Here is a 26,407-nt window from a genome sequence, read left to right as displayed (position 1 = left end):
AAAATATAGATATTGAATTTTAACTTCTCTCTTTAGCAATCTTATATTGGAATAAAAAATATTGAATTTAAATGAAATAGAAATAGAAGTTTTCAATTAATGCTTCAATTGGTCTATAAATTTCAAATTGATTCAAGTATCATTAATAAAAAATACATTCAATCTTTCTAATTTGAAATCTTATAAAAGTGTATTTTGACTTGCTCTTATAGATTTTAGTAAGCAGATTAAGTATCATACAACAATTTAACTATGGATTTATATAAGTGGTGTATATGTTAATACTTTAAAATTTACTTATTCGAGATAAATTTTTTAAGTAAAAGAGTTTAAGAGTTTCGTTAAGTAAAGAATTACATAATACGTGCATTATATTACATTACACTATTTGAAATAATCAATTGTATATAAAAAAATATCATATATTTACTTTTATGAGGCTCCGCTACGCAAATAACATTGCATTATGGTACTGCCGCACAGTTGAGCGTTCTCGCTGTTTCGCCGTCTCATTTTATCTAATATAAACTTAAAATGCTTATAACTCTTTAATTAAATCTTATCAGAGATATGTATATATAAACTTTTTTTACCGTTTTGATGTTTAGAATCCACCCTCTAAAGGTATTTCATATTTTTATAAAAACTCCCATTTGAAGTATATCTCAAATTATCATCATTCTATTGTACAAAAAGAATATTTTTACATATAAAATAATAATTTAAATACTTTTATAACTTAAATATTTTTTATTTATTTAAGATAATAATATTATTTCATTTATTGTAATGAAATTTTATCAAATAGTTAGTGTTTTATATAAAATTTATATTTAACATCAATATATAACATAAGTATCCGTCCATATTAAATGTTTTTTATAAAAAATTTATACATATTTAAAATTAATATATGACACAATTATCCGTCCATATTAAATATGTTTTATATAAAATTTATATTTAAAATTAATGTATGACACGATATCAATTCATTTATTATTTTTATAAGTTATATTATTTTTATAAATCATTAATAAAAAAGTGATAAATTAAATAAATTAATTAAAAATATATTTAAATGTATTATAATTGAATGTAAATAAAAGAGATTTTTTTGTATATGTATGTATTATTTCATTGTGTATATATTATTATATTATATAATTATTATATAGTAAATTAATGAATTTATATTAATTTATATTATATAATTATATTATTATATAATATATTATTATATATTATATTATTATATATTACATAATAATTATTATATTATATAATTATTATATAGTAAATTAATGAATTTATATTAATTTATAGTAATTAATGAATAAAAGAATGTTATGAGAATATTGAACAAATGAATGTTATATTTGAGATAATAAGATTAAAGTATACAAGATAAAGCTAAAAAATATCAAAATTCTAAATAATGCGGTATAAACCATGAAGAGCGATGTAAAGAGTAAAATTCTTTCACAAAACTACTCACAAAGTTCCCATTCTATTTGCGAATGATTAAAAAAAGACATTTGAAGTAAAGAGATATCGAAAGAAAGATTTCGACATTATATATTAAATATTTTTTAAAATAAATTATAGTTTTAGAGATATATTTAGTTTTTCACTTAAAGATTAAATGAAATATCTAATATATTAAAATGCAAGACACGATAGATTTGCAGTAAATATAGATTACCAAATCTTTGAGATCATACACTATAATATTGCATTTTAAAAAATAAAAATAATTTGTATCCTCTAAATATCTCTTATTTATAATTTTTTTACTACTTTTAATTGGTAAAAATTATTATGAAAATATACTAACATTAATAACTTTCACAATAGGTTAATTGTTTTTGATTTCTTTAAATTTACTATTTAATGAATATATTCAAAAATTAAATATTATATTATTTTGATGAATGAAAACATTTTTTAATATTATTTTTATTATTTTTTAATATGATAGATTTCTAAAACATTAATTTGATATTAGATTTGAAAGAATGTTATCATTGATTTCAAGACACGTAGCATATGCTATTTTTAAATAATTTTTAATATTTTTAAATTGAATAGCTTTCAAAAATTTTGACATATATTGATTTATATTTATGATTTTATGATTTATGATTTTATGACATTCTATAAAATAAAATGTGACAAGTCGTTCGACTTTTTCATTTTCATGTAGTGAAAATTTTTTGCGAATAAAATATTTTTTTCAGAACTTTAAAAATATTCTATTTCAATTGGTATCAATTTTGAATAACCAGATAACAATAAATACAATTTAAAAAACAAATTAAAAGAAATATAAGATATTTAATATTTAGTTTTTAGTTTGCTTTACTTTGAGATTTAACTTATTTATTTTTTTACCAATAAAATGACTATTTAATCATTATAATTAAAAATAATAATTTTTATATTTTTTTTTTTGAAAGAATGTGGATTTTTTACAAATGTTTATTTTCATGCGACGAAATTTGAACAAAATTTTTTTAAAATAATATAAAATATAATATGTAAAATATGAAACGACGATAAAAATTGTAATCGCAAAATCTGATAATTAAAATTTATAAGTTTCAATTATTAACAAATCTATCAAAATTTATCTAATTATAAAAATAAGGTTTTCAAGATTATTAATTAATAAATTATAAAGATTATCAGATTATCTAGAAAAGTTAAGATAAATGTAACTTAAAATTAAAGTAAAACTTCTTTTTTTTCTTTTTTTCCTTAATTATTTCCTTATTTTTGTTTATATATTAAGATGATTTAATATATAAACAATTAATATTTTCTCTTCTAAGAACATATCTTAAGCGTTATATATCAAGTTAATCAGGATATTACTGTATTAAATTCTAGGTATTATAAGATTTATTATTAGATAAAGATTTCATATTCTGTTAATATCATTTCTTAATATCGATTAAAAATAGTTTTTTCATATCTCTTTAAAAAATATCTTTCCATTAATCTTTTCGCAATAATATTGTACAACTATCAATCTTTAATAATATGATAATAATTCTTAACTAGTTGAATTTTGAAAAATTATGAAAACGAAATACTAGTCAGAATTTTATAATGAAGTATATTTATATTATATATATATATTACTTTATAAACATTTTTATTATTATTTTTAACATTTCAATGATTTTAATATTTTATTAATTTTTCTTAATAACAAATGTCCAGTGATTTCGAAAAGATTAAAAATTATTAAAATATAATTTCAATTTTACTAAACAACAATTCTTATTAAACAAGAAAACAACATAACAGAATATAACAGATACAATTATGTAATATTAATTAAAAATTATGTATATATACATAAAAATCAAGATTAGATTAGAAAGAAAATTATTGTAATATTGTATATTATAATTTTTAATATTTAATTAAATATTGTATTAAATAGTAGTATTTAATATTAAATAAATAAATATTGCAATATTTAATTTTAGATATTATTGTAAAATTTTATCACGTATTGTCATTTAATTTATAATTATATAAAAAATCTTTATATGATCTAAATATTTGAGGAAATCATACTTAATTACCAAAAATATTTAAATATTGATATAACTTTAATGTCTATATTTTATATTTAAAACAAATATATAATAAAAAAAACAATAAAAATGTTTTGCAATATATTAAAATATAATATAAAGATCAGAAGATAAACAAATTTTGATTTAATTAATTATCTAAATATTCAAAAAAGAATAAAAAAGAGATGAATTCTTATATTACAAAAATATTCGGATATTTTTTAATTCAAAATAAGAAATGTTTACAATAATTTCTTATAAAAAATTTATTTTGATGAATTCAATATTTCTTTTAATGAATAACATATTTTAAATGATATTTAATATTTAAAAATAAACACTTCGACAAAATGAAAATTATTTTTTAGATATTAATGAGCAATTTTCTTTAATATTTATTGTTTTTTTTTTCTAATTTTAAGGTTCATTTTAATGTACAGAATATAATAAAAATTTTTTCTTTTTAATTTTATCCATTAGTCATCACATTATAGATTATAGTTGATAATGATTCATAATTCTTAGAAACTTAAAACTTTATGATTGCTTAATGTTGAACACATAAAAATGATAACAGTTGGAATATAAGAAATATTTATTGTTTAATTAATTAAATTAAACCATCTGAATATTGGAATCCAGAAATACTAAAAATACTATTTTTCTACTAAATACTATTTTTCAAAAATGGCAATCAATCTCAATTGGCAATGTCTTGTATACTTTTCTAACTGTAAGTCTAACATTTTATATTTAAAATAAATCTATTTTAAATATAAGTTGTTGAATTATATTATTTATTTTATAATGATTGATTGCGTCGCATTTAAAAAGTAAAATAAAAATTGATCATATTCGATTCATTTTTAATTATTATTTATTTTTTTATTTTTATTGAATTATTATTAAATAATATTATAATATTAATAATTATTAATAAATCAAAATGAGATATAAAAATATAATGTATTTGATATAATTTATACTAGATAAAAATATATATTAAAGGAACAATTGAAATTTGCATTGCAAATAAAGTGAGACATAAATAAAACAAAATAGCTATATCTCTCATATTGTCTTGGTCTTGTTTAATCTAAAAAAAAAAAAAAAAAACAAATTTAAATTGCTTTTAATTTATTATACAACAACATTTTTGAATTTAATTTGTATTTATTTTATTTAGTATTTTACAATCGACTTTCAAAAATATCTTACAAATATATTAATTCTATTTATTTTAATACATTAATAAATGCAGTAGTTGTATTCTATAAAAAAATTATTAAATTATTTAAGACAAAAAAAATTAATTTTGAAAATACTTTTTTACATTAATTATATATTATAATTTAAATTTTCAAGATAAAAAAAACAAATATATAAATTTTTTTTGATATTTTTTTATTTAATTTTTTTATTTTTAATGTATTATTATAAATATTGCAAATTTTGATAAAATATTTTCAAAAATTAATATCTTCTTCTATCATGATATTATTATATTATTTATGTTTATCACTGTGCGATCGATTCTGTTAATTGGAGTAAAAAAGAAATTATTCTTCCGTTATTGATATCTCTTCTAATATTATAACTTATTTTTGTTTTTTAAAAATAAATAATAAAGATAAGTAATTCTATTTAAATCATTGATATATTGATATATTACTCTTTAGTATGTATATATTTTGTATCAGAATTTTTTTCATTTAGATCGTAGATTTAAATGTAAAAATTAATATCATATTATAGATTTAATATGAATTTTGCATAAAAATATGATAACTTATAAAATAAATTTTAAGTAATATAACAATATCTCTTTTAATTATTTAAAAAATATATTTTATTAAAATTGCAAAATAAAGATACATTTGTAATATTTTAATAATAGAAGAATTTTTTACATTTAAAATTGATTATTTAAGGAAGTTAAAATCTATTGTAAAATAATGATTGTTTAATTATTTTATTTTATATACAGTTTATATAAAGATAATTATATGTATATTCTAAGAGCATGTAATTATATATTTCTCTATATATTTCTTGTAATGATAAAGTTATCTTATCTAATATTCTTGATTATTTCTAAATTATTAATTAATTTTATTAAAGAGCAAATTCCAATAAGTTATTATCCTTAAATATTAAGAAAAATAATATAATTCTTGGAAGCAAGAAGTATGTGACATGCATTGATAAAATTTTTTTAAATGAAGATGCTAATTATACATGACTCGATGATTTTCGTTTATATAGCAATTATCATTATTACTTCAACAGACTTTAAAGAATATTATTTGTTTGAAAAATGCAAGGTAACCTAATAACTTTAATCATTTTGCACGTGTACCATTTTCAAAGATTTGAAAAACAATATTTGTAAAAGTTGTATAATATAAGTGTTACTTATAAGTATTACTTAAAATAATAAAACAAGTATATTTACGTTAAGAGATAGTTATAAGAGATGTTTGAAATGTTATCTATTTGTATCGATATCACAATGATTGAAATTTAAATCAATTTATACTTCTATATGTCTAAGAATGATGAGGATATTCAAGGTGATCAAAGTTGAACCACTCTGTACATGTATAATATAACTTTGCATATACTTTACATATGTAAGTGTATATACATTTATAATAGAGCAAACTTGATTCTTGCATTCATAATATGGATGCATTCTAGGCGTATGGAATTATGATTTTAAATGAATGAAATATTTTATACTTTTGCATGAGACATAGGAAAAATACAGGCGAAAAAATACAAGAATGTATTACAAAATTATTTACTACCAAAAATTAATTTTTGAGAATGTTTATTTTTATTTTTCCTTGTTATTATGGATTTGATATTAATCATTTTTTTATTAAAATAATTCTTATAATTTTATGAAATTTTTGTAAATAATATTTTTTAGTAAATACCATTTTGTAAATAAAATCATTATTTTTTTGTTCATTATCTTTTTTGAAATTTCCAAACTACAGTAAAAGAACTGCTTTATTTTTCATTTATTAATAAAATTAAAAGTCATTGATAATGATAATGATAAAATGTGATAATGATTTTACAGATATATTAAAATATATATTTATTATTATTATAATATTTAATTATTTATTATTATTATATTTATTATTATTTATTATTATTGTTATTGTATTACAACACATTTTTCAAAAAATAATAATTCTTTTTATAAAAAATTGATTATCTCTATAAGTTGAATATCTCAATATATTAAAGAAAATTAATAAAATCATCTCATAGAAGAATAAAAATGCTTATACAAAATTTAATTTTTTACTTAATTTTTATAGAAAATTTTTATAGATAATTTTTATAGAAAATTTCATAAATAGTTTTTATAAATAATTTATTATCTTTAAAGAGTCCGAATAGATATTTTTGTGATATAAAAATTCACGTATTTATTACTATATATACTTTATAAATAATAGTTTGAATAAAAATTTTGTATTTTTTGACATAAACTTATGCAAAATTTAAGTATATATTTTATAAATATTCTAATAAATTAAGAATTTCATATATCGAATATATAAAATATTGAATAAAATTATAAAATTTACAAAATGATTATTCTTTTTTCAATTACATAATGCATATGCATTTATAAAAAGCAAATGTAAAAAAATATAAATAGATAGTACAAAGATAATTTAAAAGATAATATTTGAAAATAATTTTATTTTTTATATTATCTTAAAGCAATGCTTGAATTTGTTTTGAAGCATGCTTTCATATGATATAAAATAATTTACAGCACTACATTTAAAGAATTATTAAAGATCATCTTGAAATTTAAAAAAAAATGCATTTACAAAAATATTATATGAATCATATTTACAGAAGACAATACAATGTTTTTTTCTACCATATTTTCAGTTAACCATTTTAAAAAAAAACAATAGTAATGTTGTATTTCAATATACATTTACTGTAAAACATTTTTTTCTTTTATTTCAGATATTTATTCCAGATGAAAACCAAAAATTATATTAGTACATCTTTTATGTTTTTTGGATTTGACTATATTTTAATCGATATACGGTATATATACCAAATTTTTTAATTATTTATGGTATATATTTTTAAAATAAAAAAAATCTCATGTTAATGAGATTAAAAGAAAATGAATTATATTATACATAAAAATAGAGCTTTTTAAATTTCTAATTATTTCAATTTTTCAAAGTGAATTGAGGATGCATAAAAAGATAGAACATTTTTTTTAATTCTCCTAAAGAGTCAAATTAATCAAATCATTTGTTAAATTTAAGGAATTCGGATATGATAAATAAAAATGGAATACAGTGAATTAGAAAAATACTATATTTCTTAGTAACTCTATATTTACATAATATAAACAAATTAAAATCATTCGATTTGTACGATACGAGGAACGTGGATGGAAAAATACGATCTATCTAGGCTCCGAATAGAACTTCGAAACGGATTGCAAAGATATCACAGTTGCACACATTATGGCTATCTTCTCACGGTATCGAACTTGGAAAGCCGTGAAGAGTGTGCGTCGTTTCCTTTCCTTTCGTTTCGTTTCGTTAATGTATTACGGATTGGATACAATGTGACTTTTCTATAACGGCCTAATCGGTCTTGGATGAAAGAACGACAAGCAAAAGCAAGCTAAACAAAGAAGATAAACAAGTTAGAGATTCAAGATTCAATATACATTGCTTTTGATTTCTCTGTTAACTCACCGAATAACAGGCAACCTATTCCCATGAAACCGATTAAACACTCCACTTCTAATAGCGCGGAAAATATAAAATTTCCTAAAACAGCTGCTACATTTCCAACGGCGACTAGTATGCTTAAACTGGTAGACCTGTGTTAAAACGGTTGATTATTGTATTTATGGATGCGAGCAATAGCAATTGGATGAAGCACAGAAGAGGAGATGCGAAAATATGCAAAAGGAATACGGATTTGTTCTAATTTTCAAAATTATTTTACTAGAAAAATTTAAATTTACTAAAACTGCACAGCAACAAAAAATCTATCTATTTATCTATCTATATATATATTTTAATTTTAATATATAATTTTAAAAATAATGGAACAATGTGAAAATTAATATATTGATTGAAGATATTAGATAAATAATAAGTTAATTAAAATAAAAAGTTAGAAACTACCATATAAAGATAGTGATAAAAATCACAATATTAGTAATACATGAATGAGAAAGATACGAAAGCAGTGATTCTCAACTTTTTTATAAATATGTATTGGCTAAACCAAAATTCTAAAATATCATAAAGATTTTATAGAAATTTAAAAAATTAAAATCCTTTATCTTTCGTCCTTTAATATTTATTTTAAAAAATTAATGATATACCGAAAAAATATTTTCATTGGTTTTTGAAAAATATTTTTATAATTTAATTAGATTATTTTTATTTATCTGTAATAATAGAATTGAAATGATACTGTTAATATTAATATTGGAAAAAAACGTTCAAATTTTTATACAATGTTGCATTCTGTACTTGAAATCCAAACTAATCCAAATCTATCTTTTTCAAAATTTATTTATATCTTCATTAAATATAATTCTTCCTTATATTATCTTAAAAATCAACCATGTATCAATTATATTAAAACATTGAAATTGAAAATGAATTGTTATATTAAATAATACATGATTATTCTATTTATAAATGAGAAAGATTTACTAATATGAACAATTTTAAATTTAATTTTGATCAATATATGATTGCTATTTTATAACATTTTTTTTTACTGACAAATGATTTGGGTCTTTTTTTTAGATATAAAATATTTTTAATAATTCTTAAATATAAAAATTATTGAAATTATATATATGTCTCTTATATGATATTAATTGAGAACCATTGTAAAATATATGATAATATAAAAAGAAAAATAAGTAATAATTTCTTTGATAAAAATTATAGTTAAAATCATATTTAATAAATCAAATTAAGGCCAATAAAATAAAAATTATTTATCTGTATAAGTATTTATTATTTATTCCAATTAAATTTCGATTTATTTGCAAAAAGAAATTTTAATCAACTGAATTTAGAGAATCCAAACGTTGCTTAATCAATTATAGTAGAAACACGAGTGAAAGTTAAAAAAGATATATAATAAATATTCGTTTGATTATTATTTGCAACGGAAGCATTACCTTAATGGAATAGGAATAATGTCGATGTTAAGAGCAGTAACGATGTTACCCGTTATTCTTGTCATTACGATAATGGCAGCTGCAAATGTCAGCATGTAAGGAGGAGATTGCGCCCAGTTCATTCCGAAACTGCTTATCACAGATATAAGGAAAGCGATAACTGCAATAGAAACAAGTGGTTAACCATCAAACCTTTAATATAAACTCGGGCATTTTAAGGGAAAAAAATTTCAAATTATTTTCAAATTATTTTTCAAAATTATATGAAAAAAGATTTATTTTTCAAATTATATGAATTAGATATTTCATACTATTCAAGAAATAAATTAATATGTTTGTTACTTCATGAAATAAATTTGTTATTATTATTTATTGCTCAATAATTAATCTGCATGTTACTTCAGAAATAAATTTTCAATTAAGAAATAAAGATTATTTCAAATAATAAATTTATGAATTTTGAAACTACAGATAATTAATTCTTCAATTTGTTATTTTTCTAAATATTCATTTTGTCAAAAATTCTTTCAACTCATCAAATAAGAAATATAATCTTAATTGAAATAAGTCATGAAAAACTTTTCTTTGAGAATGATCCATGGATTCCAACAATTTTAGGATAATTTTTTGGATATGTATTATTCTTTTCAAGATAATAATAAAATACTTTTAGTATTATACATATATTGAATTCCATTTATTCAATACAATAATATAACTGTCTTCGCTATAGAAATTGTCATTAAATGCCTAATAATCAATTTCAATATCAACAGAATGTTCTATATAAAATCTTCAATTATTTCCATGAAAAATCTTTCAGTCTTTTATTAAAAGCTCAATTTTACTTAATCAAATTCTATTTGAAACATGCACATCAAATGCTTTTACAAAATTATTTTTTTTTTGTTCGTACTTTAATATTTTATTTAGCACTTGATAAATCAAATTTGTTTAATTTTTTGAGAACGAATGATTAGATTTTTTATAGATTTTTGATATATGTATGTATGCAGAACATTTTATAGATATAATCATCGCTATTCTACATAATACGATTACTATAGTGAAGATTGTTACATTATTAAAATTTAGATAAGCAGCATTCAATATATAATATCGAAAATTTTTTATTCATTTTATTCATTATTAATATCTATCGAATTAATATCTTCCGAAATTAATAGAAATAAATTTTTCAAATATCAATCAAAGTTATTTAAAATAATTATCTTTAAAATATCATTTGAAAAAAATTTTTTCCAATTTCGTATCATAAATTGACAATGCATGAATAACAAATGAAGTGATCAATGAAAATATTAAAGCCTTACGCATGATTGCTTTCTTTCTAAATTTCGAAGTGGTTATAGTTCCAACGAGGAATGAGAATGTAACAGCCGACAATGCAATAATGGCGGAATTTTGATATATCACAGCGTTGATTTTCCACTGAAAAATAAATACTTTAATTACAGAAAAATTTTTACACGGCAATTTCAAACTCGAAAATTGACTTTCCCCTCACCGTTAAGCAGATGTTATCGAAATCTGGGCAATTTAAATAGTTCTTGGCCGGCACCGACATACGACGATCTAACATTTCGCGCATGGTCGGTGCTCTGTCTTTGGTCCATCTCTCGTCATCGAAATTATTCAGGATGATGAATAGATGCGGTACCCAGAGTCTCATAGTGTTGAATCTGAGCGAAGAGAGATTGGACGTGTTTATCCCGAAAGATGCGGGATTTGCGTTTTGGCGTCGAGAAACTTACCCCAACATGCTACCGAATTGAAGAAAATTGAGGAAAGTAACGGCGCGCAAATACGGGGAGGTGAATAAAAGTTTAGTGTTGTAATAGGCGAGCCGTATTTTTTCGGAATTCGCTTTGAACAAGGAGTGACGAGATAGCGGTGTGTTCTCCCATACGAGCAATGCTTTAATCTGAAAAGGGGAAAAAAAAGAAGCAAACGAAGGGAGTAAAGCTGAGTAGAAATTTCTGAAATTAATTACTATGTTCGATACTTATTCTGGAAACTTATTAAGATATAAAAATACGAAAGATATCGAGAATTGAAAAAACTTTTATATGGCTTTTATAAGATTTTGTTATGTAATTATTGAAATATTCATGGCATATTTGTGTGTGAGTATCGATTTTAAAAGTCGAGATAAATAAAAAAGTTGATATGTAAAGATAAATTATTGAGGCTTATTTATTAAATTATAAGCAATTGATTATAGATGATAGATTGAGACAACTCTAACTTCAATGTACTCAATGAAAATAACTCGATGAATAAGCGATATTATTATTATTAACCGATATTTTTATTATTATCAACTTTTATATTTATTTTGCTTTCTAAAATTAATTTTTTAAAAATATCGATTAATTACCATGTAATTAATCGATTAATTAATTACATATTAATTATATAACTCTTAAATACATTAAATATATTAACATTCTGTATTATAAGAATTAAAATATTCAGATTTAAATATCTTATTATAACATTATATCTCTTTTTAATTTAATTCAATTAATATGATAATCATTTTATTATGTAAATACTGTACATTTCACAGGAAAATATAAAAATTTTAAAATAATTGAAAATGAAAAATTGAAATTATGGATTATATTTATTTAATCTAAATTAATTAAATTGCATTTTTTAAAAAAAAATTAAAAATAATTTTTAAAAAGATTAACCTTTTTACGAACATTTTCTGAATTATCATAAATATAAACATTGTTGGAATTTATTAAAATTTATTTTATTTTACCAATTATCAAGAAATATGAACAAGAATTTTGTAAACATGTTTTTTGTTTTGCAATATTGGCAACAGTGCAGAAATTTTTTGTATGCTATTGTAATTGATATTATTCTCTATTATTAAGTTGAAATTTTATGACCTGTAGTTCTTAGACAGAGATCATTTTTAATCATCATTTGTTAACTATTATAAATGAAACATGATACTTAACTATCTTTTGAAAGAATAACGAATTAACATTACATTAAAAATAATTTTTATAAATTACTGATATACTAAATATTTATTGTATATATTATATATGATTGTTTCAATCTTTTTAATTCCAATTAACTTATTATTATTCCAATTTAACTTATTATTTTTTCAAAACATCGTAAGGCATCGTAATTCATTTATGAGAACAGCTATAAAAATAAGTATTAAAATTATTGTTGATCTAACCTAACCACAAATGATTATAAAATTTAAGCTAATTGTAAAGAATACTATTAGTTATATGAATTAATAGAAAAAAAAAAAAAAATGTTAGATACAAAAAAATGTAGATATAGAAAATTAAAGAATGTTTTACAAAATTTTAAAACTTTGTTTAATTAGAAAGATATATCAAATTATTGTTTCTGTTTTTAATATATTAATTACCTGCTAATGTTTCAATAATAGCTATATATCTATCAATACTAGTTATATGTATATATAGAATATAATTATTAAATAAATAATAATTTTTTTGAAATCGATTTAAAATTTTAATATATTATATCTTCTTTACATCGTAAAAAAATATGTTTCTATCATCAATTTAATTTATAAAAAAAAAAATTCTTATACTTAAAAACTTTGATCTTGAAAAGATTAAAATTATATTAACTATAAAATATTATCACTTGAATTTTTCTCTTTTTTTATATTCAATGTATTCTCTTTTTATTTCTATTTATTTATTTGAATTATTAATTTATTTTTAAATTCATTAATTATCATGATTTAAGTTTTCATTTATTTATTTTATAATTTATATCTTTACTAAAAATAATTCTCTATTCTTGCCAATATTACTTCATGTTCTCTTAGTTTAAGACATATATATCATTCTAATTTCCTGTTAGTTAATAACGTATTCTATCATCAGGTTTGATTCTGTCGTAAACGCGATGACAACGTATAATGTTCTGATGTATATCACACTATGTCGTGCATTGTGCACTTGTTTTATAACATGTAATGTAAAAAACAAAGATGAATCAAAACTTGATTTTCAAATTCGAGACTTTATGAGATCTCGAAGAAAATCGAAATCTTCTTTTTCTTTTAAAAAATATTTATTTTATTTAAAATTAATCATAAGAAATTTTGAATTTACGTTCAAAAAGCAATCAATAGTAACATTATCCATTTTTTTTGATATGAAAATATTTTATTTATTTTATCTTCTTCTCTTTATATGTATATATATATTGATTGTAATGGATTAATCATTATCAATTAAAATGAGATTAAAATATAAATACAAATATAATTAGATTGTTATTAATTAAATAAAAATACAATAAAATCTTTACTCTTTGTCTCTATATATTCGTTCATACTTATATTCGTCGAATTTAATATTGATCATATTTTTTTCGAATGAAAAAAAATGCTTCGATATTCATTCAAAAATCTATTATTGTCAAAAAATTTTTTAATAATTCAGTAACTGGTTCTTTTGATTTACTTTACCATCACTGATTACTATTCTGATTTACTTTACTTTACCATGATTTTTGATTTACTTTCTGCCATTTTTTAATAAAAATTAAATTAAAAGTTTTATTTATTTGTGCCCCAATTTTGAGAATCGATTATTCCTTTTTTTTATTAATTTTATTTAATTTTTCATCATAATTCTTATTGAAAAGATTCTAATTCGATATTCATTCATTTTTAAAAAACGAATTAAATGATAATATATAAATAATTCTTTACCCGAATTATAAAATAATGAACAATAAATTGTTTCAAACCTCGAAAATTCGAAATTTTTTAAATTGTGAAATTCTGATCTTTATCTTATCTTTAATAGAAAGGAAAATTCGAATCTCACCGGAAATGTGTTGGCAGGCTTCTTTTTATTCATGGAGTACATTGTCCTGAGCAACTTCAAAGCTTCATCGGTTTTACCAATGCTCACAAGGTATCTCGGACTTTGGGGCAATGTGCTAGCCGTAACAAGGCCCAAAACCGGAACGATCGAACAGATCAACAGGTAAATCTGCCAAGTGGTGTACCGTTTGTTGAACACATTGACGTTCAACGACAAAGGAGAGATCAGAAAGGCGATTACTGTAAAGAAATGAATGTTCGATCGGCGGCAGAATCGGTGAAGAAAAACAGGAAACTATTAGGTACCGGAAAAACTTCGTACGATTTTATTGCCAGCACTCAAATTGAAGATGAATCTTATATGGGTAATTTGTAAATCTAATACGTATATAAAGATAATAAATTTTATGAAATATTGCTTCTATTTATCCATTATTTACCAGGATAAAGATTGTGAGTGAAAAGAAAATTTATGCGTTTATATCTTTATAAATAATTTAAACTTGGAAATTGAGCAATAAATACACCAAAAATTATTTGTAGTGTTCGTGGAGATATAGCCTCTTTGATCATAACTCATTTTTATCTATATTCAATCTTTTTGTCGAAAGAACAGTTCAATTCACAATAGTGAGATCAAAATTATGATTAATTTTTTTTTTTTTGCGAAATGAAACTCAAGATCTTTAATTATATTCATAAATTTATACAATTTTGAAGAATTTCAAAAGAAAATTAAAAAATTGTATTGTAAATCCGCACGAACTTTTTCTGGTACTTAACTCTTTGGGGCACAAGATTGCAAGAGGAAAAAACAATAGTTGCATAAAAATTTTACATACAATGTGTTAATATATTCATTGGACAGAGATAGACAAATAATCCTGTCTTGATCATATTGTCACACCATCTTATTTTGTCTCCATTTCATTCCATTTAACGCAATCTTAAAGTGCTTATGACTTAATAAACAAGTTTCGACATTTGATCAACTTTTATCAACTTTTTTCTTTGTTTTAGCTTCTAGAATCGATTCCTCAAAGATGTCGCACAAATATATTAACACTTGTAATTGTTAATGTAAATTGCTATCGCTTTAAACGAATTAAAGTGAATAAACCAACATCTATATGTTTTTTCTATTTGTATATTAAACATATGTTAGTCATACATATGGCAAAATGAAACAAATAATATATTACGAATTGCTTCAAGTTATTTAAATATTTTAACTATATATGAATGAAAAATATTCCACTGTGCATTATTGTCTCTTTTGTATTAAATATTTAATTTCAGATTACAAAGATGAAATTAAAGTTTATAACAAAAATAAATTCAGAAATAATTGACATTTGAAAAATGTTGATTTTATGTATAATTATTTTCATATTTTTTATTTTTCAAGTATAAATTTTCAAAGATATCGATTGCATAGTCATGCTTCTAATAGAAAAAAAAATAATATATAATTGATTTCTGAAAAAATATTCAATCTCTTGATTATTTTATATTTAAAATATATATAAAATTATATATATAAAATTTTTATATTTAATTTACTATTTTTTATTTAAACAATAGACTATCATTGTAGAATATAAAATATAATAAATAATATATAGAGATTGATATACAATTTTTTATAAACTATATTTAAAATAATTAAATATTGATTAACTATATCTAACATCGAAAATTTGGAATTCATTTTTTTTTCTTCTTATATCAAATTTTGTTTTCTAAATTTTGTTATTATTTCGAAATTAATATACTATAGATATTTGTAGAATATATTTAGAGGATTGATTCTAAAAGTCAAAACAAAAGCTACAATATATTAAATGAAAAGAAATTCTATCTCGTTTCATCTAACATAAATTGCTCAATAACTTAATAAAACTCAAATTTCAATCAACATTTTTATATAATTAATCCTCCAACAATATTCCATGAATATATTAATTTTCTTCTATAATTTCATTATCATTTAAGTCTAAGTTTTATTTTTCTTATATTTATTCACTTTTATCAAATAATATTATAATTATTAAACATATAATTTTTTCTAAACATTTAAAATTCATAAAATAAAAAATTTTCCAAGTTAATCCTAACCTCTATTAATTCTTCGATTCATTGATAGAATCAGATCAATGATGTCAAGATTTCTCCTGATAGTGCGCAAAAAAAAAAAAAAAGAGAGAAAAAAAATGGCGGAACATTTTTTTACCCCATCATGCCCCAAAGAGTTAATTGATAATTAGGCGATAAAGGAATTGCTTACTTGCCGGGACTATAATGGCCGCGTTCACCGCGAGACCTCCCCATCTGGTAAAATTGGCCTTGTACTTTGCCGAGTGAAATTCAGATAGATATCCCGTCACCATCGAGAAAGGGCCTCCCGCGCTGAAATTCGTATCTCTCGGATAACTTGACTTGGCGCGTTCACGAGATGTGTGTCGGACGAGAGAAGAGGGTTGATACGGCTGGTCGAGAAGGGGTGATACTCACAGAACACCGTTGAAAAATTTGATGGCCAGAAACGCGTAGTAGGAATTGATTGCGGTGGCAAGTATGTTTAAGACAGAGTCCACCAGGAGACCGAGGACGAATAAGTTTCGCGTGCCGATGTACGGTGTTAGATAGTCCCACAGGAAGCTGGTCAATGCCATCCCTATGTGCGTTCGAGATTATACCGGTGTGCGTTACGAAAAGCGACACGAATTGTCTTACGAAAAAGAACAAATTTGAAATTTGAATAAGAATCTTGAGTTGAGCGAGAGAGATTTTATTTCTATTTAAATTGATATTTTTAAAAAAGAAATACCTTCATTCGTTTCTATATTCTTTGATTTGTTTAAATTGTATCATTATCTTCATTAAATAATTCAAAATATCTTGTTTCTTCGTGAAAGAAGAAACGAAGCACATATTATCATTTTTTGCCACGAATTTGTTGTAATTAAAGGTAATTAATTAATAATTATATAATTTGTTACAATGATTTTGAAGAGAAATAGTATATTTATAATGATAAAAAGAAATATATTTGAAAGCTTTTGAAAAGAAATATATTTTTTTTATTATGAAAATTTAATAAATAATTTATAATTTATAATTTATAATTTATTCATTATCGTTTTCATTATTGATCTCAAATGATTTTAAATGATCAATCATAGGTCATTCGTCTTAAAGTCATAATATGAATAAAAATTTATAATATTTCAAAAAAACGAGATTGATTTTTGTATTCCTGTATTTATAAAAAAATTATATACTCTTCGAAAGTCTGATAAATACTTTTTCTATTTTAAGAAACAAACATGTAATTTAGCTGGTCAGTTTTAAATATTTCACTCTCTATGATATATATAATGTGTTAATTTTTATTATGAATGTTAAAATTTGATTTCTTTCTTGGTGAGATGATGATGATTAGTTTTTATTCAAATATGATTTTCTTATGACAGAATAGATTATTTCTCTTTAAAATATTATTTTAAATAATATTTTGCAATTATTCACAGTTTAAAAAGAATTGATATTAATAAATTGATAAATTTCGTATATATAATGTTATATATTTAATTAATTATTCCAAAAATTTATTATTTCAAATAAATTAATAAAATAATATTATTACAAATAACGAATCGAAATAAATTATTCTAAATAAATTGTTATTTCTTGTTTCAATTTCAAATAAAACTTGTTTAAATTGATTCATAATAGATGACATTTCTTGTTGTTTCTCGTAAGACAAATGATGTATTATTTTTCGTAAAATATATCGATACGCATCATGTTGTACAAGCTCTTGTTAGATTTCTTTCACATGACAATTCTCGTAAGATATAAAATTATGATTTCAATTTTCCAGATATATCCTCGATTATTTCAAATCAAAAACAATACATAATAATATTTACATTGAAAAATCACTTATCCATAGACCGATTTAATATGAAAAGTGTTACAAAATTAATCGAGACACTTGAGAATATTTTTAAATGTTTCATAGACATTGAAATATATCGTAACGGAGACATTGATGGATTTAAATCAATATTTCGCAACGCTGGAAGTATGATCATGTTCCAACATCGTATTAACTTAAACCCATTATTTGAATCGATTCCTCCATTGCAACACGTTCCAGCATCTATATAACTCACTTTACAGTCGATTGCATATCATTGTATACAAATCATCGATACATCCATCGATATGTAAAATAATAACCGAACACGTTACATAAATCACGAATACACGAATCGCCATGTGAAAAATTGATTCTAAGTAATTTTAGAACGAATTATCGATTATCGAGGGGAACTAGAAAGGACTATCAATCGATAAGAAATCCGTACCTAAAAACGGAAAGGCGGCGAGAACACCTTTGCGAAAGTAAGTGAGCCGGAGATCGCATTCAGCGGAAGCAATCATGAAAGCTGTCGTGGTGGTGTCGAAGATGCCGGTCCACGCGACCGGCAGCGCAGCAAGGAACAGCAACACGTTAAACTTGCCGAAGCCTGTAAAAGCAGATATGTTTAACCGGGATCGAAACGAAACATTCGAATCGTAAATCTGACCTGTCGTCATGATCGCTTTATCGATGTCCGCCGTTTCATCCGTATCCTCGGTCCTCACTGAAAAATCACGATAAACTCGTCGACAAAACGAACGTACATAACAGCAGCAACGGCATGACACGTTGCGCAACACTGTCCGCGATTATGCAAGTTTGACTCGCGTCAAAAAAAAAAAAAAAACAAAATCCTCACCGCTTATCGTTGAAATTTTCCCGTTGCTTCCATCGTTTGTCATCATTTTCTCGAATATACCATGTGCGTACCACCAGGTAAGAAAGAGACAAAAAGAAGAATCGACCTAATCGTCGAACGAAGTGACCGATTACACGCTCGAAATCAGCGATTCCGATGAACAAAGCCTTGAGAACTTATTATTTCGATCCTCTTATGGTTCTTTATCTTTTTTTTTTATCCTCAAGTCGAAAAAACTGGTCTCCACAAACTAGTTCGCGCGAATATCGCGTAAACTAACGAACGCACTCGATGATTCCTCTCTGATAGGATCCACGAGACTGTGAACTAGTCAGAGCTCGGTTTACTGGCGAGCATCCCATTCGCAGCGGTGTAACTTGCCAATTAAAACGGGTCAAACGATTCAATTGTTATGGTCCGCTCGGCGAGTTCTCATTTAGCGTCGCGTTAAACCGTTCCTCGATATCGGCGATAGACTATAACGATATCCACGCGGTGATGATCGAGGCGGCCGCTGCGACCTCGCTGCCTTGTGATGGAGGAGGTGGAGGCGGCGGTGGTAGTTGGACAGAATGGACCGGCGAATTTTCGTGCAAAACTAAGTTTAGCCGTGATACATTAGGCGCAAGGTAGGGTTAAGCCAGTGAGAAACAGAGAGGATACCGAGAGGATCGTGATCGAGCGAATCTAAATCAGATCTAAACTGATGATCAGAAATCTTTTCGATCGAAAGATATTCTATTCTATTCGCGATAAGATAACCGTGCGCGTCTGTAACAGGTTGCTCGTAATAGACTGTGATTGTGTGCTATTATGATGTTATCAATAAGAAGATACTTTTATCCGGAAGGGAGTAGAGGCTGATATATCAACGATAGGACGTGTGTCGCGGGAAACGGTGACAATGGAACTAGTTCGAAGAGAGAACGAGTGTTGCTTGGTCCCTGCTTGAATCGCGACAAAAGGAGTGACGGCCGAGTTTTCTTACTCGCCTTTCTCTCACCTGATATATAATCAAGTTGCTCGATATTATTTCAATTATCATTGCAAATGCGAGCGTAAATTATTGCGAATTGTGCCTTTTAATTTCTATCGTGATGGTAAAATTTTTTTCCACGTTTCGAAATTTTGCGAAACATTTGTTGATGAGTGTCTGTTACTTGACTTATTGATATCATTCGTATTATATTGTTGTAAATATATATAATTGTAAATGTGTCTTTTAAGTTTATTATGGTGGTAAAATTTTTTCTTGTATTTCGAAATTTTACGAAATATGAATATTGACGAATGGCTCGATTGGAAATGAAAATTTGATCAGTAAAACATCGTGCTTTTGTTAAGTCATTAATTAAGTTTTGTTAATTGATAAAAATAGCAACAGATTACAATAAGTTTATATTTTTTATATTTGTTTGCAATTTTTTGTTTTTTTTTAAATTTAGTCATTTTGTTATAACGAAATATATAAGATGTCCTAATTTTGATTTTTCAATATTAGAAAAATCATAAAAAAAAGATTATCATTTATTGCTTGTCTTTTGTATAATAAATTTTATTGTAACAAAATTCAAATTGAAATATCTGCTAATAATTTTATTTATATATAGGTATTAATACTTTTTTTTTATAGAAAATATCAAGCTGCATTAAGTAATATATTAAAAAATACATAATTCCACTTAAAATGAATAAAATTGACGTTTATGTGACTTTATTCATTTATGAAAAAGCAGTAGTATATTTCTCTCGACATTATACAATTTTCATTTAAAACATTTTCTACTGCGAGTAATAATATTGAGAAAATTAAGATATCAATATCAAAGAAAGCGGTCTATATTAATAAAAGAAAAATATTTATTGCAATGTTGAGATGAAACGATTGAAATGGTCATTTTCTTCGGGTGCATGTTGCCAAGAATAAGACACTCGAAACTTCGAGATACTTTAAAGTTAAAAGAGTTTCGAGTTCTTGAATCTCGAAATTTTTTTGTTATTTTTATGAATTCGAAACTCGAACAAAATCCAGGTAAATGATTTATACAAAACATACTAATTTTATTTAATATTATATTTAATATTTAATAATCCAATTGAATTTGCATTTAAATTTTAGATTCATTTTAATTAATATGATTTCCAATCCATATTTACTTACAATTATTTACAATCTTATATTTATAAGAAAAATATAATATCAAAATTTAATTTATTTTCCTACAATTTCAAAAATCAGTTGTTATTAAGATTTTGATTTTTGATAAATATCTATAATTTCGAAGCAAAAAGAAAAAGCAAAAAAAAAAGTAAATTTTTAAGATTCAAAAATTTCCAATTCTTAGAGTTTAAGATTTAATAAAATTTCAAATTCAAATTTCAATCAAATCTAAAAATCAAATTTCAGTTCATTTTTATAAGCCTACTAAAATCAAAGCCAAAATTTTATCAATTAGAATAAATTCATTATCAACTTATCTACTCTTTAAACACTCTTAAATTATCTTTGATTATTACTTATTTCTTTCAGTGCGATATAATTTGAAAACATAGTATTTGAAAAATCACGATAAAATTTAATATTCTCTAACAATGAAATTTTACTTTCTTAGAATAAGAAAAATAGATTATATATATAAATCTACTATTATATGTTAATAGACATTATTTCATTCGAAGAAAATTCATTCATTATGAGAAAATTTTCAAAAGAAAATTCTTTTTACAAGAAAATTCGTTATTTTAATAAATTCATTAAAACTCATTATTTTAACACATTTATTAGAAATCATTATTTTAGTAAATTTTTAAGATATATATGTGAAACATAATAATATTCAAATAATATTCAAATAATTATTTCATATAAACATTTCCTAAAATTTGCGATATCACGACGATTCTCCATGTATAAAAAAGAACCAATGCTAAACCAATCATATATTAATCATTCAAATATTTTAAATATGATATTTTTTTACATCAATCTTTGTTTTTCTTTTTATTTTTAATCCAATTAATTGATATTCAATGATTCTTAATTGTTTTGCTGAAATATTTAATAATAATATGCAAATGAAAAGATACGTTTTCATCTTTGAAATAAATATCAAGTTTCAATTTATTATTTTGTTTTATAAATTTTACAATCTAAAGAGTGGATATTTTGATTTTATCTTGTAATTTTTGTCATTTTAATAAAGTAATTTTGTTACATTTAAACTTGTTTTTAAAAGGTATAATAGAATATCAATTAAGTAATCAGGATTTTTTCATGAACACATGATTTTTCAACTATGAAAAATTTTACATATTATCTAATAGTTTTTTCTTCTTTTTAGATGGTAAGAAAATAAAATCATTCAATCATCAGAAAATTATTTAACTTAGAAAAAATTATTTGAACATATTTATTATGCACTGTAAATTGTGCAAATTTTGAAAACTATCAGTGTGAATGACGTTAATAATTTTTTTTTGTTTTAATATTATATTTAAGACGTTAATTTTTTTACTTTTATTTTGTATACTTGTTTTTCTTATTTTTATATGTAGAAAAAAGATAAATATTATTAAAACAATAAATATTTTTCATTTTGTTTTTTTTATTTAAAAACAATGGAAGAGAGATTAATGAATGAATTTCAATTTTTATTTTTTTAATATCTTTTCAATTCATTGAATTTTAATTGCTTTAACGAAACAATTATTTCATATGAATCAAATTTCCACTCAATTCCAAATTTGTTTTCAAAAATTAAATGTACGTTTTTTATTTTAATAATTTTAATTTCAAAATATGCAAATTTAATGTTATATATTCTTAGATAGATAGCCTTTGACTGAAGACTGATTTCACAGATTAAATAAATATAGAAATTAGTATATAAAATATAAAAATGTTAATTGTGACTTATTTAACAAATAATTTAAGTTTGTATTAGAGAAAACAGAATGAAACGGCAATATGATGAAGATAGATTAGACTCACTCTATCTCTATCTTTCATCTAAACCATAACATTTTTGTATATCAATATGTTTGATTTTTTTCTGTAAAATCATGTCTTGATTTAAACGGATAATTTTGAACAACGATTTTGAATGAATAATAACGAATATAACTTAAGCAAAAAAAATATAAATATTTAAATATTTAAATAATTTATAGATTTGTTAATTAATTTAATTAGAAACAATTTGTTGATTTGTTAATTAATTTAATTAGAAATAAAATAGATAAATAAATATTTATCAGTTTTAAAAGATTAAAACAATATATTATTTTATTTGATTAAATTTTATTTGAAATAATGTGTTATTTGATAAATGATTATTTTTTAAATTATTTTGTTATTTAATTATGTTATTAAATAAATATAAATATTTTTTATTTATTCAAATAATTATTTCTTAAATAATTTTCTTTTATTATATTAACGTAATCAATTATATCAGAAAAATAGATTTTTTTACTGTATCTCATTTAAAATAATTCAAATGATTATTTCAAATAATTATTTCTTAAATAATTTTCTTTTATTATATTAACGTAATCAATTATATCAGAAAAATAGATTTTTTTACTGTATCTCATTTTTTACTGTATCTCATGCATATTTGTCAATAACTACAATGATTAACTACAATATATATTTTTTCACGAACTATATATTCGAAGAGAGAACGATGTTATTATATTTACAATGTAAAAATTTTATGTATAATATTTATATTATAATTTTTTTAATCGAAACAAAAAACAAATTCGTCACAATTTTTCTATTTTATAGTGAACTACAACATATGTTAAAAATATAAGTAATTTATGAATTGTTATTTAATATTAATATTTAATTTTGATCTCAATATAATAAAGTATAAGTATATAATATAGTATAAGATATATCTACAATTTTTAAATGAAGATTTAAAGATATGAAACTTATTCAGGATTAAATAATTATCTTTATAGGTTTTATATTCTTTCAGAATAAAAAAAATATTCGAAATTATTCGTTAATAAAAAAAAAAAAAAATCTTGCTTTCAGACGATCTTCTTTAAATGGCCAGTATTTTCCTTAAGCGAAATCTTGACGAAATTATTAAAGATGCAGATTATTTATGGTATAGTGCGCGTGCGTGTTGCATGTCCCGCGGTGCGTAACACAACTTAATGAAACAACGATTTTACTGTCATCACGTTTACCCACTTCATAAGATAGGTCTCGTGACGGTCTTGTGATCGAGGCGCGTGGTAATTGCCTTTGAAACTTCTTAATGCATGATCAGATTGTGTTAACGCGTAGAGAACGTAACGAAAACTGGTTCTCTGACGAATCTCAAGAGATCACCGATTTAACATATTTAATCGATCAATTTTCTAGAAAAATAGAATTGAAAAATTGTTTTAAAAACTTCAGGCAGAATGAATTAAGGAATGATGAAACAAACTATTAGATACTAGAAAATATCGTATTTGATATAAATTCATAAATTCGTAAATTTAACAATGATTAAAAATTTCAACATAAATAAATAAAATGTTGATTATATGAATTCTCTTATATAAATTATTATTTAAAGTTAGAATGAATTTAAATAACTTTTTCACTTTCGTATAGAAATTATGTCTAATATAAAAATATTTACATTTTGAAATACTGTTTTGAATGCAGTTAAATGAGTCTCGTCTGAATTTAGTGTGTACATAAAGATTATACTTATATCATGAAGACTACAGAAAAAGAAAAATAATAGTGATAAATTTGAAAGATAAATTAAATGTTATTGAAACAAAATTAATATTATTAAACATTTAACAAAGAATGAAAAATTATACGTGCAATTAATAAATGTGCATTAAAATATTCTACATTTAATATTATAAAATAAAATATTTCACATTTATAATATTTTATACAAAAGTGACATTAAATATAAAATTATTAGAATTTCAAAAAAAATTTATAAAAAAAAAATTTATATATATAATAAAAACGATTTTCATTCATATCTTTTAAACATGAAATATATCAATATTAGATCTATTAATTCAAAATACTTGAATATAAAATTAAATGGTAATAAAAATTATATAACATCTACTGAATAATTAGAACGTATTATTTATTTATTAGATATGTATTCTTTTACGTAAATAAAATAAACATTTATATTTAAATTATTTATTAAAATAAAATTATTCAATTTTCATTTAATTCTATATTCATATTACATATTCATAAATTTAATTTTTTAAACTGACTATTTGAAAAATTGCTTATCTCTATTTTGTTAAAATAATGATAATCAATATTCTATTGTAAAATGAAGATTATAACATATTTTTCATAATAACCATTACTGTTCATTCATAAGTTTTTGTTTAATTTTTCAATAGAAAATTTTCATGTATTTAACGATTTTCAAAAAATTAAGAAAGTAAATTATTGTATAATAATTATAATTTTGAAATATTGTAAAATATTGTAAAATATTGTTGAATAATATTGTTGAATAATATAATTTTGAATTTTGGAATATTAATAAACGAAAAAAATACATTGTATTGTATTCTCAATTGATATATACATAATTATATATCATTAATACATAATACACAATACATACATAATACATATATAAATTGAAATATAATTATATAAATTATATATATTGCATAAAAAAACCTAATTATATATATTATAATATATTATCAAAATCAATATTCTGAATAACTTTTTTCTATATATTTGCTGTTTGACTTTAATTTTTGAATATATATAAAAATATATTTTTTATATTATATATTGTATTTTTAAGATTTGAAACAAGTTTTGATTATATTTACATTTAGATATTAAATGAGATTAATATAAGTTTGAATTAGATTAGGTTAGATAATAAATAATAACAATTACAATTAC

General features: G+C 22.0%; 1 protein-coding gene across 1 annotated transcript; it reads right to left on the bottom strand.

The window, feature by feature from the left end:
- Positions 1-7,944: 7,944 nt before the first annotated feature.
- LOC122716356 (synaptic vesicle glycoprotein 2B-like) lies at positions 7,945-20,131 on the bottom strand. Its single transcript, XM_043939361.1, has 12 exons — positions 19,480-20,131; positions 19,288-19,344; positions 19,066-19,227; positions 17,204-17,366; positions 16,977-17,098; positions 14,691-14,929; positions 11,589-11,758; positions 11,342-11,516; positions 11,148-11,265; positions 9,814-9,973; positions 8,357-8,484; positions 7,945-8,282 (listed from the first exon to the last, which is right to left on the bottom strand). Exons 1-12 carry the CDS (start codon positions 19,523-19,525, stop codon positions 8,233-8,235), a joined length of 1,590 nt encoding a protein of 529 aa, XP_043795296.1. The 5' UTR covers positions 19,526-20,131; the 3' UTR covers positions 7,945-8,232.
- Positions 20,132-26,407: the final 6,276 nt, after the last annotated feature.

This window comes from Apis laboriosa, unplaced genomic scaffold (assembly GCF_014066325.1).
Source record: "Apis laboriosa isolate Shangri-la unplaced genomic scaffold, ASM1406632v1 scaffold45_cov149, whole genome shotgun sequence".
Classification (NCBI taxonomy): Eukaryota; Metazoa; Arthropoda; class Insecta; order Hymenoptera; family Apidae; genus Apis; species Apis laboriosa.
The sequence above is the reverse complement of the archived record's forward strand: the minus strand, read 5'-3'. Positions and strand labels throughout refer to the sequence as shown.